A 15,638-nucleotide genomic window follows, 5' to 3' on the forward strand; every position below is an offset into this window, starting at 1 on the left:
ATAACCAGCACACGAAAGACACTAGCAACAAAACAAAAATTTCTCTTTCTTTTTGTCCACTTCCGCATTGTTGTTTAGCGTGCAAAACGAAATAGAAATTCTTTTAGCACCCAAATCCACCCAATAATAGGCAAATAAATCATTTTGATCGCATTTCAAATTGGCCAACGCCAACAACTGTCGCATAGAATATGTCAAAAAAAAGAAAACCAATGAAACTGCAAAGCAACGGCATTTAATAAACTCGGGGTTTTATTTTGAACATGAGTGGATCTTTGGTTCTCAAGATCAATTCTGCTATGAGCAGCGGCTCCTCATCCTTGTTGCCCGCATAGTCGACCTCATAGTGGCGCAAGACATTGGCAAGCACGGTTTTTATTTCCAGCATGGCAAACTTTTGCCCGATGCAATTGCGGGGACCCGCCGAGAAGGGAATGTAGGCATAGGGACTCACTTTTTCACTGCTAAAGCCAGCCTCGAAACGTTCCGGCTTGAAGACGTTGGGTTCGGGGAAAAGCTCTTCCATGCGGCCCAATTGCAGGGGAGAGATGCCAATGTTGGTGCCGGCGGGAATAATTTTACCATCTGTAAGGTAAACGCCATTAGATAAAATGCCCACCTATTTTCTATTGTTCGACTTACTTATTTCGCACTCTTCGGTGATTTTCCTGCCCAGCAAGGGAACCGAGGGGAACAAGCGCAATGTCTCCTTAATGCACAACTCGACGTAATGCAAATTATTGAGATCCTCAAAGGTCACCGGCTTTGATTTATCCTTGCCCAAAACCTGAATGACTTCTTCGAAACATTTGCGTTGACATTCCGGATTGAGGGCTAGATTGTAAAAGCAGAAGGTTATCGCCGATGAGGTGGTGTCATGGCCTTCAAACATGAACGTATCCACTTCTTCACGTATATCCAAATTACTCAGGGGTTTGCCATCAATTTCCGACTGCAAAAGAATGTCCAAAAAGGCCATTTTACGTTTTGAACCCACATCTGCATCGGCATTCGTCGATTGATCTTCCGTTTGCTGCTGTGCCTTCAAAAGCTCCTCACGCCTCTGAATGATTACCTTCTCGGTAAAACCATGAAGTACGGCTAAGGCCTTTTTCTCCTCGCGAGCCAACTTGGTAAGGCGATAGGTGAGATTAAAGCGATATATGATGTCAAACATGCGTTTATGCAACACCATGGCAATACTGGTAAGAAAAAAGTGTTAGTTGTTAGTAAAAATGTCACCTATTTCTTCGAGGGAAAGAAATCACTTACGTCTTGACGGCTCTCACATATTCAGAGTCGGCATTTGTTTGGGCGTTTACTGAGACACCCATGGCGGATTCTACAGAAGACAAACTATTAGAGGGGTATTGAGGGGGAGGGATATTAATAAGAGCGCTTAATCCTAGCTTTCTTCAAATCCAGACCAAAGTTTTTGAAAGGGATGAATAATCTGTGACTAAAATTTAATTTTCCGAATTTTTGGTTTTCCACATTTTATGAGCTAATTAATAGACTGATTCAGGCCATACTTGGTTTGGATGTTGGGAGTGGAAGTCATTGAGCAAAATTTCAGCCAAATTGGATAAGAATCGGGAGATTGGTTTATATAGGAGCCACATCAGGGCATAAGCTGATTTAGATCATATGTGGCATAGTTGTTGAAAGATGAAACAAAACACCGCGCTCAAATTTCAGCCACATCGGATGAGATGTTTTAAATCTCAAGTGATTTATATGTGCGGGCCATTTTAAAAAATTCAATATGTTTGGAAGAAAGTCATGGTTTTAGGGCAAGCGACTTGGGGATTGTAGCATTATCCTGCTGAAAAATTATGTTCAGGTCCATTACTGTTTCACCAATTGCCAACAATAACAATTTCAGCATTTCCACATAATTCCCAACTATCATTTTAGTTGTAATCCAAGCCAGGGGAAGCTTGCCATGAAAGGAAAAGCTCCCAAAATCATGACTTTTCCTATTTTTCCCAAAGGTCCATATGATCTTAATTCCAAAGCCGCCTTTTATCTTTATGAAGGCTATGCAGGATAAATCAATCTCTCAAGTCTGGTAGTGACTTGGAGGTTAGATAGGTTTTAAGCAGTTTTTGGCATTGTGAAAGTTTTTAGAAACCACCCAGGACTCCTCTTGTATTGTAATCTCAAGCTAAATTTAAAAAAAAATACTGCCTAAGCATTTAATGATCTTCCTATTTTCTATGCAATTGCCTGATTGGGGAGCCTTTTGACCCTTAAAAACTTTTATTTTTCCTTTATCTTCCGTTAATAAAGGGTTTCCATGAGAAAAAAATTGGTGAGAATTCATATTTTCCCAATTACCACATCTTATGATCATCAAGAAATCAAAACAATGTGTTCTTTTTTGTATACATATGTTCATAAAAATTGCAGGTCCATTCTTTAAACAAACTGAACCGACAATCATTTTGCACCTGTTTAAAATATCTTCTGGGTTGAAACTATGCTCTTAAGAGTATTTTCATTTGTAGCGCAGCAAGAAAGAAAATAAGTCCACTTCATATGTTTCTACCAAATGAAGACATCCAACAATTGCAAACAAACAGTTGGGCAAGTGTTTTTGCCTTTTTGACAATCCTACTGACGAGTTTGGGTGGTTCCAAACGAAATCGCGATCTAGGCAACCAGTCAAATGCTATTACAAGGCAAAAAATACATTTTTCTGCCTAACTTTAAAAAACGGGTTTTTTGCGTTCTATTTATAATAGAAACGGATTACCCTATGGTCTGCAGCCGGACAACAACCGATTGTAAGATTTATACTATGTTCAGACCAAAGCTGTTTTGAGCAAACGACTCGTTTTCCCTTTATAATGCTGTGAACACGACTCGTTTTTCCTTTCCAATTTATAAGGGCAAAACGACTCGTTTGCAACAAAAAAGAGCCATTCAAAGCATGTGAATAATGCCCTGAATAATGTCAAAAAAACAAAATTAAATTTTTTCCAAAAAAAAAAAAAAATATTGTAAAATCAACAAAACTGTACAGATAAAGCAAGAAAAAATAAATCTTAACAACAGTGCATCGTAACATTTATGTTGGAGTGTGAAAAAGTGCAATTTCCAAAACCCGAATGAAAATTAAAGAAGAGGGGTACGATTCCTCCAAACAATAAATGAAAATGAAATGCGGCTGCACAATCTTAACTTTTTGGAAATATGCATTGCATTCAACCGAAAGGTATTGGCAAGATGTGTGTGTGTGCCAACAAAGTGGGGTATATTTAAATTCAAAATCGACCCATGAGACCTAGAAGTTAAGATTATAAATAAAAACATAAGTGCATTTTTATTCTGTAAGGCTGGTAATCTATTAGAACAAAATTTGTCAACAAATTCTTTTGCCTTCTTTTTTTTGAGAATTTAAAGTTTCACATCCAAATTTAGTAGTTGGTTATTTCTAAGAGCTATATTTTCTGTGTATATGCCTATGGCATCCGAATTGGCATATAACTTTAATTTCAATTTTCTTAAGACAGTTTTTTTTGGCATTTTTCTTCCCATTTGTCTTTAAAGGGTTAATTGACTCAACCGTTTAACCCTTACCACATATTGTATCCAAGGTACTCAAATTGACCCAATCGTACAAATCAAACCCTTCGCTTGTCTGCATGCGATGTTCCTTGTGTAGATTTTCCAACAATGATCGCGATTGACGATCAAAGATCTCAACAAACTGTTCCAAAATCTTAAAGTGGAATGCAGGTGTAAGTGCCTTACGACGTAGATGCCATTTCCGGGCGCGACTTATCAGAAGTCCCTCTCGCAGCCATGGGTCCAAGGTTACATACTGTTGGGCCTTATCATTGAAGCGCGTGGTACCCAAGATTACTTCGGCATCTTGGACATCATTTGTCATTATATTCAATTCCGGACCAAGCCATATCTTATAGGTGCGTCCATACGTTTTGGCAAACGCATGAAATTGTAGGAGATTTTCATGCGGACTTTTGCCTATAAAATAGTGTCCATGTCCCACTAGGGGAATAGCCGGTGGACCTGGTATGCTCTTGATAACATCGATGGTATGTTTAAATTTCACCAGATATATTATGAAACCGAAAATTATTGGTAACACCAAGAAACCGAAAAAATAGGTTATACCCGATATTGCGAAAGCGGTCATTTCTAACGTATTCAAATGTTACATTCCTACTAAAGGCTACCGAATTTAAATTTCACTTTCAAAATTGTTTTGGACACCTTCTGCCCTTTCTATCTAATCGTCTTATGAGTAAATCATCCATTGATTAGCTTATCGTAGAGTGTGTTAGGTGGGTACATTGGATTCTTAATCATATGTCATAACGAGGAGTGACCAATCAACGAAAGTTTCGACAAAGTGCATTTGCCAAATATTCGAAGATAAGAAAATATCGAACATAAATTCTACTAATATAAATATTTTACTACTTAGAGGCAAAACTGACAAAAAAAAATCAGAAATCTTTGAATTGAACGCCCAAAGTCAAGTACGCTTTCGTATCGAATGAAATTTCATGTCATATTTAATAGATGTTATACCATTTTTATATACATTTTAATGTCATTCGCCTTCTTGGATTTCAAAACTTCTCCTTCAATAAGGAAATGCATAATTCACATTTGAAAGTTTTCGAAAGATTTTTACTTGTGCACGTATGCGACAACTCGATCCCTGATATTGTATAGCCTTTTGATTCTGGACCATAATCACTTACAAATCGTCAAGATCTTGCAAAAGAAATTCGAGTTGGGAACCCATTAACCATTTCTTGCATTTTCTGCAATAACAAAATACTATTCACCATCAAGTGGACATGCTTGCTTATGATGTACTAGTTACACTGACAGAAAAATGACGTTGCAAGTTCATACACTAAAGATGTCATAAGCATACACAGGTGTTGTTGAAAATATTGTCAACATGCGGGGTTGGTTTTGTGAACCCACCGTTGTGAACATCATTCCTACAAAATGTATACGTATACCAATCTTAAGTTTAAATTACTCTTGCAATAAGCACACACAAATTGTTTGCAATCTTTAAAAAAAAAATCTGTGCACTACACCTACGCCTGTAGACGTTTCGTTTACAGAAACTGTTGTTAATTTATGAACATTTGTGGTTGATCTGATAACATATGTGTGTTGATTCACTTCCATAAACCGATGTGGTGAATTTGTTAAAGCCTTCCTTGGTTTTTCCTGTGGGCATATGACCAATTATGGGCAATTTCGGAGAATTACAAATATTTGCGAGATTAAACATACCAGACCACTTAGAGCAATGAATGTATGAAATAAATGAAACTAATGAAAACCCTCCGTCTCGCAACCAATTTTTCTACCAACTATACATTGAAAGTATTTCTTACCACATACTGCATCCAATGTGCACAAATTGATTAAATCACCAAGACAAAAACCCGCCGCCGTTTGCTTTAAATACTCTCGATACAGAACTTGGACCAGGATCCTGCTCTCTTTTTCGAAATTTTGCACAAACTCAGCTAGGATACTAAAATGGAAAGCCGGTGTAATGATTTTACGTCGCTTGTGCCATTTGCGTCCATGGCTAACCAGCAAACCTTCGCCCAGCCAAGGTCCCAAGGCTTTGTATTCGCCTGCCTTCTCCAAATGCTGGACACCACCCAAAATTATTTCCAAATCTGTCAGATCTCCCGTTATAATATTCAGCTCCGTGCCCAGCCATATTTTAATAAATTTAACTGGCTTGGCATATTGCATGCCCAATCTCCATATGGTCTGTAGCATTTCATGGGGTTTTTTGAACATGAAGTAATGTCCATGACCCACAATGGGCAATGCCGGCGGAGAAGGTATGTTGCGGGTCACCTCAATGCTATGCTTGAATTTGAAATAGTAGATGCCATAGGCGGTGCCCCACAGCAGGCTCAAGAGACCAACGATAAGTTGCAATGCGCCAAATTCGACAAGACCGTCAAATAAATAACTCGGTTCGAACATTTTGCAACAACTAATCGTTAATTGCAGTAAAAACTTATATGACTAGCTAGCTGTTATCACTAATCAAAGTACTCGAAATTTCAGTAGCCAGTGTTCCATCACAAATTGCTCTTTGGAATTGATGTTATCGAATATTAATGGTCCGATAAGCCATTTGTTTTGCTACCATATTTAACTAAAACAACACAAACTCTGTCTCGCCCAAACGAAAAAGGGAGGGAAAGAGAGGGAGAGAGAGATATTATTTCATGCTTACCACATACTGCATCCAATGTGCACAAATTCACCAGATCACCCAGACAAAATCCTGCCTCCGTTTGCATTCGATATTCGCAATCCAAACTTTGTACCAGGATTCTGCTTTCCTTCTCAAAGTTGTGCGCAAAATCACCAAGGATACTAAAGTGAAAAGCCGGCGTAATGATTTTACGTCTCTGGTGCCATTTACGACCATGGCTGACTAGCAAGCCTTCACCTAGCCAGGGTGCCAGAGCTTTGTATTCACCTGCCTTTTCCAAATGCTGAACGCCACCCAAAATGATTTCCAAATCTTTGAGATCGCCTGTGACTATATTCAACTCGGTTCCCAGCCATATTTTAATAAATTTCATAGGCTTTGCATATGTTTCTTCCAAGTAGGCCATAGTTTGAACCATTTCATGGGGTTGCTTGAACATGAAATATGGACCATGACCCACAATAGGCCAGGATGGAGGCGATGGTATGTTTCGGGTTACTTCGATAATGTGCTTGTATTTGAAATGATAAATGCCGTACACTACCACCCCCAACAGGCCTAACAGAATTGCCCAAATTTCAAAATTGAAAAATTTGGCTAATACGTCAATGAACCAATTCGCCACAAGCATTTCGCGCTAACTAACTATTATCCATAGCATGATAGTGGGGCACAAGCATGAATAGGTTGTCGATTTTAGTTACGACGTTATCGCGATTTATAATGCCCCTGAATTGGGCAATAATTTTTCCATTGGACGTGTATTCAAATGAAATGATATAGCCATAGCCATAGCCACAATTTCAACAAAACGCGGAGATTTGTGCATTCATTGTTACTAAATATCTTTCCAAATTATTAAGTAGAATTTTGAAGTTTTGGAGCCAACTGTTACTACAATATGGAGCTTCTAGGCACTTGGTCAGAAGCTCCGATAACTCTTGATGGGGGGCCACTTTTAGATTTTTCCAGATTTTTCGATATGGAAACACAGCGGGCTGTAGGAAGGGCAAGTAGCCAGCCGCACATTTGCCATGTGATCAGTGATGCCACAATTATGAGATTCAGTTTTTGTTGTGTTATCTCACAATACCGGGAGTCATAAGGGAATCCTTTGCGCCAATTTTCGTGTGGATCGGTTAACAAATGACCAAATTATTGCAATACTAGTCCAAATCGGACGAACATATAAGGGAGTTATATCTAAATCTGAACCATTTTCTATGAACTTCACCAATAATGTTGAGGCTTATAGGAGAATCCCTCGTGCAAAATTTCGTGGGAATCGGTTTACAAATGAGCACTTTATTGCAATTTTAGTGCAAATCGGACGAACATATATATGGAAGCTATAGCCAAATCTGATTTTTGAACTGATTTTTTCCAATTTCAATAGGCTTCGTCTCTAGGCCGAAGAAAATGCACGTGCCAAATTTGAAGACGACCGGATGAAAATTGCGACCTCAACTTTGCACACAAATTAACATGGACAGACGGACAGATAGACAGACCGACGGACATAGCTATATCGAATCAGAAAGTGATTCTGAGACGATCGGTATACTTATCAATGGGTCCATCTCTTTTCCTTCTGGGTGTTACAAACAAATTCACTATTTTACAATACCTTGAACCGCTGTAGAAATACTCAGTAAATCCAAAAGGAACAATAATTTTGAATTCCGTTAGAGAAAGCTCGGCCGGGCCGCATCTTACGTATCCACCACCATGGATTCCGCTCAGAATATGCCTTTAATAACTCAATTCGTATCTGAATATTTTTACAACAACCAAATCAGGAATTGATTGCGGCTGCTTTGGTCTAAGACCATATCGGGGAATTGCTTTTTAAGGGGCCTATATCAACTTGGCATAAGGACTTCTGTTCTAACTTCCAGCATCATTGCCGAGTATGATTCCAATCAGTCAATAAACTTACACTATATATGCAAACCGGTTCCTGCATTTGACTTCTTGGGCCCCTAGAACCTACAATGTTCATCTAATTTCGCTGAAATTTGACACAAAGACTTCTGCTATGATTTCCAACAACCGAGTCAAGTACCATTTAATTCCGTCTCTAACCTAACCGAGAAGTAGCAATTGCTATCCGATTTGGCTGAACATTTCTACGTAATGTTCTGTAATGACATCCAACATGCGTGGTAAATATGGCCCAAATCGGTGAATGACGTGATATACACCAATTTCTTGATTAGTCTTCTACGGCCGCAAGAAGCTTGAATTTTTGTCTGGTTTAGCAGAAATTTAATACGAAGAGTAAATTTATGTCCAAGCGCATTTTTTGTAAATTTTGATAGCGGGTTCCCAAGATTCCACACGGCGGGTTTTTACTTATTTAATGTTGTTATATGGAATGCTCGTGGCCAAATTTGCATTTTGATGTTGTTTATTATATTTTAGAAAGCACATTAGAAATGATATGTTACACTTGCCACAAATTATATCCAATGTTGTCAAATTTGTCCATTGTCCCATGTTTAACATTCCATCATGTTGAGCAGCCTCATTCATATTTGTGACCAGAACGCGAGAATTCTTATCAAAACTCTCAATAAACTGTTCCAATATTTTGAAATGGAAGGCAGGTGTCAAAATCTTACGCCGCTTAAACCATTTCGTTGGTTTGCTCAGCAATAAACCTTCACACAACCAATTGTCAAGAAAACGATATTCATAAGACTTGACCAACCAGTTGGTAGTGCCCAGTATGGCTTCCAAGTCTTTGGTATTCGCCATATACAAAGTAAACTCAAGACCAAACCAAAACTTAATGGTGTCTCCGTACTTAATCATTATACTCTTTATGATGTTGAATACGTCTTCGGGACGGCAACCGAAAAAGAGATAGGCATTTCCCAAAATAGGCCACGGTGGGGGTCCCTGAAATTTCTGCGACAGTTGCCATCGTCTCAAATATTGCCTTAAACCGGGCAAACAAGCAAAAAGCAGAACCACAAGTAGCGTAACGGGTAAATAAACTGCGAAGAACATTTTGTTCCAGATGTATGCGATTGGCGTTTGGATCCGCACATTTGTCTTTTTACTCCGATGAGAGCAAAACACTGAATTGCATTGCTTATCGGATCAGAGCCCATTCATTTATTCTGATGTCAACAATTGCCATAGATAGAACGAGTCTTTCGAGAGTAAAAGAGAGAGGGAGATAGAGAACAAATAAAAACTAGTTCTGCTTCTACGTAAAAACATGTGAAGATTTTGGTTACACTCAAAAGAAAGGCTTATCTATAAAAATTCCTCTCAATATATGACAGCAATTTATCAAGCTTATAGATTTTATTTTTCTTCAAAACAAGCAGCTCTGCTGAAAAATAAACAGCAAAAAAAGTAATAAGAGAGAGATACATATACTGGAAGCTAAAACAGACGTAGCGCTATATATGTGCTTTAAGTCATAGTTCCATTCACTGCACTGAAAAAATTTGTCTCCTTATGTTAAAGTTACGAGCCAAAGACTACCAAACCTAATTTAAAGACTTGTTATTAGAGACAAAAATCTCAAATGTAGGTCAAAATATAATTGTTTAATTTTTATAGGTCAAGATGCTAAGTATAAAAAAAAATATTTTTCAATAAGTAATAATTAGACAGTCATCCATGAAGTAAAATAAGAATCAATCAGCGATCAAAATTTGAAAGGGATGGTCTCGTCCGTTAGCAATTAGGAAATTAATTTAAAGATATAATCTTTATTTAAAAGTTTTGGCTCTTGAGCTATTATCTTTTTGACAACTCTGGTTTAAACAGCTTTCGCACGTTTCGTGTTTTATTTCACTGTCAAACATCATTAGTTTGGTCTATAATATAACCATGAATCGTCTTACAAACGAACAACGCTTGCAAATTATTCAATTTTATTGTGAAAATGTGTGCTCTGTTAAGAAAGTTCATCGCACGCTTCTTTCATTTTACAACGAAGTTCAGTTCTGCTCAAGCAGAACTGTCGATTTTGGAGTGAAAATCAGCCAGAAGCATTGCAAGAGCTACCAATATATCTAGAAAACGTCAAAGTTTGGTGCGGTTTATGGGCTGGTGGAATCATTGGACTGTACTTCTTCAAAAATTATGCGAATCGTAACGTTACTGTGAAGGTGAGGTCTACCGCGAGATGATATCCAACTTTTTTTGGGCCCAAAAAGCAAGAGCTTGACTTGCATGACATGTGATTTCAACTAGACGGTGCCACATGCCACACGGCACGTGTAACCGTAGACTTATTGAGAGGCGAGTTTGGTGAACATTTTATTTTAGGTTCGATACCGGTCAATTGGCCGCCTAGATCGTGCGGTTTAACACCTTTGGACTATTTGTAGGGCTAGGTTAAAGCTCATGTCTATACAGGCAAGGCCGCTTCAATTGACGCATTGGAAGACAACACTGAAGCATTTATTAATGAGATACCGGCCGAAATATTGGAAAGAGTATGCCAAAATTGGACTTAGAGGATGGACCATTAGAGGCGCAGTAACGGTCAACATTTGCATGAAATACTCTTCAAACATTAAATTATATGGACCGTACTAACGATTCAAATAAAGAATTCATGTATTTTTCTGAATGTTATGTGTATGTGAAAATTTTCCCTATAGCTCTTAAAAAATCTTTTTAAGCTTTATAAGCAAACTTTTTTTATATATGAATAATTTTCTAACTTTTTAAGAAAATATTTCCTTTGGTGAAAGATATTTGCCTTAATATTAAGGATTTTTATTTTGTCTGCCTATGACGCTGAACTCATTGGTTCGAAACCTGACATAAAAATCAGATCTCTTGTTACGAAAGACAAATTAAATGAAGGTCAAAATATCGTTGAAAGGTAAGAGGCTAAGTTCAAAAAATAGAAAAACATTTTAAGATTAATCAAAGTTGTTTTACAACAAGCAGAATTTTAGTAAAACAAGAATTACACAAGATTACACTTTAGTACAAATATCAGATTATTTTTTTAAGTGTATCATTAAGCTTAGGCATCACATTACATAAAAGTGAGAGTATTTTTAATTTTTCACCTACAACGTATGCATATATATATGTATGTATGTATGCGGAGAGATAGGAAAGAGTGGAATTAAACTTCTAAAGAATTTTTTAGCTACAAAATAAAAAATTAACGCTAAAGCTGTCATTTCTCCAACATTCGCTCACACTCGGCGTTTTCTCTCCATATTAAAACAATTTATTTTTAATAGCCATAAGCCAATATCTTTCATTGATTTCAGGCTAGAAGGGCTTGTTAGAGTATTGAAATCTTATACACAATATATGATTACAGTTCAAAGCTCAGAAAGAATTAACTATCTTAAATATGGACTGACAGAGACATACATTGAGTAAATTTACATTTTCGCAGAAATGTCATTAAAAAAATTATTAAAATGTTTAATGTTAGGAAATTGACTATAGGAAATGCACAACATTGTACTTTAGTTAAAGAAACCGAAAAACCTTACAAATAGGGGTTTCCTTTAATGTTTATTGTACCAAAGAATATTTTAGAATCAAACAATCAGTCAACGTTCGAATCGCTACCGAAATCATATTTTGTTTTGCTCGTTAGGGCTAGGATCATTTTTCTAATGATGTCTTTATTTCTCCTTCGAGATGAGCTTAATGATGGAAAATTGTTGTGCAAAAATTAAAGCCACAGGAGAAACACCACGCCAAACATGATTTAACGATCAATTGATGAAGGGAAACACATATATATATATATATATTTTTAGCGATATATGGATGCTTGGTCCAATTTTGAGTATTTCACATAGAGGTTTGGATTTGCATATAACTACTAATTTTCTATTTTTTCTACGTTATTCCCCCAAAAGGGAGTAAACCGGGCTAATCTGACCATGAGTATGAAATTCACAAGACATGGTTTTCATTGATTACTAAAAGAAATTATCAGACAACAGATGGATTATATCACAGATAACACTCAAAAAGCAAAAGCTTTAAAAATTATTCAGTTTGGAAACACTTTTATCTGCAAAACTCAAAAAAATTATTAAGATATCTCTAATCGTTTTGTTTCTTACGGTTTTTTCAATTTTCGTTTTCAGAAAATTTAAAATTTTCCCCGTATCCAAATCAAAACAGAATCACAAATGCCTATGTAAAAAAAGGCCGGGCCGAACATTGGATACCCACCACATTGGATATATATCTATCTATATTTAAATATAGTCCGATCTCCACCATTTTCAAGAAGGTTATGTAAGGGGTCTAACACAACTCATTGTACCACATTCATCGGTTAAAAAAAATCACCTTTTATGGGCCTAAGAACTTAAATCGGGTGATCGGTACATGTTTATGATTGCTAAATCCAAATATAGACCGATCAATCGAGAAGCTTAACACAGCCCACTGTGTCAAAGTTCAGCGAAATCGAGTAACAAATGTGATCGGTACATATGGCGGCTATATCCAAATATAGCCTGATCTTAACCATAATCGGTACGAATGTCGAAGGTCTTAACTCAACTCATTGTGCCTAATTTCCCCAAAATCGGTTAACCAATTCACCTTTTATGGCTCTAAAACCTTAAATCGGGAGATCGACATATATGCCAGCTATATCCAAATGTGAACCGATCAGGGCCATATTGAACAGCGATGTCGAGGAGCCTAACACAACTTACTACACCAAATTTAGCAGAATCGGACAATAAAATAGAGCTGGCAAAATATCGATTGATACCATCGATGTCTTAATTTTTGGCTATTCGGCCAAATTCCACTATATGCAAAATTGAATAAAAATATAGCGATCCGATCCCCAATGTATCTCAATCATTAATTTTTCAATCGTCCTTCTTGTTGTATACTTCAAGTATCGTTAAATCGATAGATCGGTCTATATGACAGCTATATCCAAACATGGACCAAATTAAACAAGGGTGTCGAGAGGCCTTACATAACTTACTATCCCTTATTTCAGCGAAGTCGGACCACAAATACGCCTTTTATGGGGCCAAGACCCTAAACCTAGAGATCGGTCTATATGGCAGCTATATCCAAATCTGGACCGATTTGGGCCGTTTTAAACAAACACATTTCAGCGAATCGGATAATAAATGTTGCTTTAATGGGCCTAAGACCTTAAATCCGCTGATCGGTCTATATGGGTACGACTATATCAAGATATAGTCCGAAATAGCCCATTTTCGAACTTAACCTGTCAATGGACAAAAAAGAATCTGTGCAAAGTTTCGGCTCAACATTTCTTTTTTAAAGACTGTAGCGTGATTTCACGGACTTCACGGACTTTTTTTGGTAGTTTTTTTTTAGCATTATCCAGAAAAAAAGAATTTTGGCTATCGGACCATCAGTGAAGATTTGGCGGCCCGAACAATTTTTTGAAATACCGATGTTACCAATTTAAGGGTCTACCAAGAGCTTAATAACACCTCAGATTTAACCATTTCAAAGATTTACCTTCATCCGTTCTCAAATGGCATTTACTAGTTTTATTTCGATTCTATCCCGAACAATTTTTCGAAATACCGATGCTACAAATGTTAGGGCTCTACCAAGAGCTGATCTAGATTACAATGCAAATGCAAATTTGCCCATAAACATTCCACTAAGGAACAGGGGCGTGCTTCTTACATATTAATGAGTGCTGTCCGATTTAATTTAATGCTCAATGATAAGGAGCCTCCTTTTTATAACCGAGTCTTAACGGCGTGCCGCAGTGCGACACCTCTTTGGGGAGAAGTTTTTACATGACAAAGTACCTCACAAATGTAGCCAGCATTAGTGAGAGGATAACCACCGCTGAAAATTTTTTCTGATGTTCACGCCGGGGTTTGAACCCAGGCTTTCAGCGTCATAGGCGGACATGCTTACCTCTGCGCTACGGTGGCTAGATAACACCTCAGCTCTAACCATTTTTCCAAATTTCAAAGAGTTACCTCCATCCGTTGTCAAATGACATATTTTTTTCTAGTTTTATTTCAATTCTATCCCACTGTGCCGGGGGATTCTGTCGGGCCTTCAGCATATCCGATTCTGTCGAGCCTACAGCACATTCCACGTTATTTTGTAGCTTAGAATTTTAATACGTATGAAAATATTAACAATGTTTATGCCAATGAAATCAATATTTTTTTTCTTGCTTCATGAACATCATCACCAAAAACTCATAATGAATATTCACTGTAGGCTCCAATGTGGTTTTCATTTAGAATTTAGTCCAATTATGTGGTGGTCAACATTTGTAATTGGGAACTCCAGCCACTGTTTGCTCTATTACAACCAGTGCTTAATAAAACTAAAACATCTCAATAGTGCCGAAGATAGATTTTTCAATCACTAGATAAATACTTGCCACAGATAACATCCAATGTTGCCAAATTAATCCAATGTCCCAAGATGATCTCTCTTTGATTATTTCTTTGTGTGGCATGATGAATATTTTTTACTAATACCCGTGAATTTCTATCAAAAATTTCTATAAACCGCTCCAGTATTTTAAAATGAAATGCTGGGGTTAGAATTTTTCGACGCTTAAACCATTTGTTAGGCTTGCTGATCAATAGACCTTCACACAACCAATTATCCAAAAAGCTGTATTCATGGGCCTTCAGCAGCCAAGTGGTGGTTCCCAGAATCATTTCCAAATCTTTGGTGTTGGCCATGAACACACTGAACTGAAAGCCAAACCAGAATTTTATAGTATCTCCATGCTCAGTCATTATGTTTTTAATGATGATAAAGGCATCTTCAGGGCAACAACCAAAGAAGAGGGTGGCATTTCCCAAGATGGGCCATGGCGCAGGCCCTTGTAAATTTTTCGATAACTTCCAACGCCTTAAATAGCTCCTCCAACTGGGCAAGTATTTGAGGATCAGCAACGACAGCAATGTAAATATCAAATAAGCAAAATACATTTCATGCACTTGATCTCGCCTTAACGCCACGACAAGAAACTCAAACTAAGTCCGGAATTGATAATTGACTGTCGAATATGCTCTGCTGGGAGAACATGGATGATAAGAACTTAAAAATAAACTAATTTTTAAATTTCTTATATTCTAATGTTAAGACATGAATTCAAATATTCTCTGCTGGATGCCCATTGCTGATAAGGGCAACCTGGAGAGGATATTAATTGTGGAGAATGTCTTTAAAATGGCATTACCGCTGTGACACAAAAGCAAGCTGTCAACTTTGATATAAATTGAGTTTCAGAATTACAGATTTTTCCTCAAAAACATAATGAAAACTCACGCATGTCAAATTACTAGTCAGAAAAACATCTTGGATCAAAATTCCGATTGATGATTTCGTTTTGGCGAATTTCAAATAAAATTTTCATAAATAATTTGAGATTAATTATTCTGGC

General features: G+C 37.2%; 1 protein-coding gene and 1 long non-coding RNA gene across 6 annotated transcripts in view; both read right to left on the reverse strand.

The window, feature by feature from the left end:
- Positions 1 to 15,638, reverse strand: part of LOC106084177 (uncharacterized) — a 125,738-nt gene that overhangs the window by 81,980 nt on the left and 28,120 nt on the right. The gene's annotated exons all lie outside the window — the stretch shown is intronic.
- LOC106084174 (cytochrome P450 4d1) lies at positions 214 to 15,188 on the reverse strand. 5 transcript variants are annotated; one of them, XM_059366885.1, is made up of 4 exons: positions 14,622 to 15,188; positions 1,273 to 1,342; positions 643 to 1,202; positions 214 to 585 (listed from the first exon to the last, which is right to left on the reverse strand). In XM_059366885.1, the coding sequence occupies exons 1-4, from the start codon at positions 15,181 to 15,183 to the stop codon at positions 236 to 238; spliced, it is 1,542 nt and encodes a 513-aa protein (XP_059222868.1). In that variant the 5' UTR covers positions 15,184 to 15,188; the 3' UTR covers positions 214 to 235. The 5 variants fall into 5 exon arrangements, with proteins under 5 accessions (XP_059222868.1, XP_013103144.2, XP_059222867.1 ...); XM_013247690.2 differs by lacking the exon at positions 14,622 to 15,188 and adding an exon at positions 8,704 to 9,352; XM_059366884.1 differs by lacking the exon at positions 14,622 to 15,188 and adding an exon at positions 6,266 to 8,680.

Source organism: Stomoxys calcitrans, chromosome 4 (assembly GCF_963082655.1).
Source record: "Stomoxys calcitrans chromosome 4, idStoCalc2.1, whole genome shotgun sequence".
In the NCBI taxonomy this organism is placed as follows: Eukaryota; Metazoa; Arthropoda; class Insecta; order Diptera; family Muscidae; genus Stomoxys; species Stomoxys calcitrans.

Coding starts and splice junctions, on each gene's coding strand:
- LOC106084174 (XM_059366884.1), bottom strand. CDS start 6,878: ATGCTTGTGGCGAATTGGTTCATTGACGTATTAGCCAAATTTTTCAAT. Junction 1,343..6,265: donor CACATTGGATGCAGTATGTG/GTAAGCATGAAA, acceptor TGTCTTCTGTAG/AATCCGCCATGGGTGTCTCA. Junction 1,203..1,272: donor TATGTGAGAGCCGTCAAGAC/GTAAGTGATTTC, acceptor TTTTCTTACCAG/TATTGCCATGGTGTTGCATA.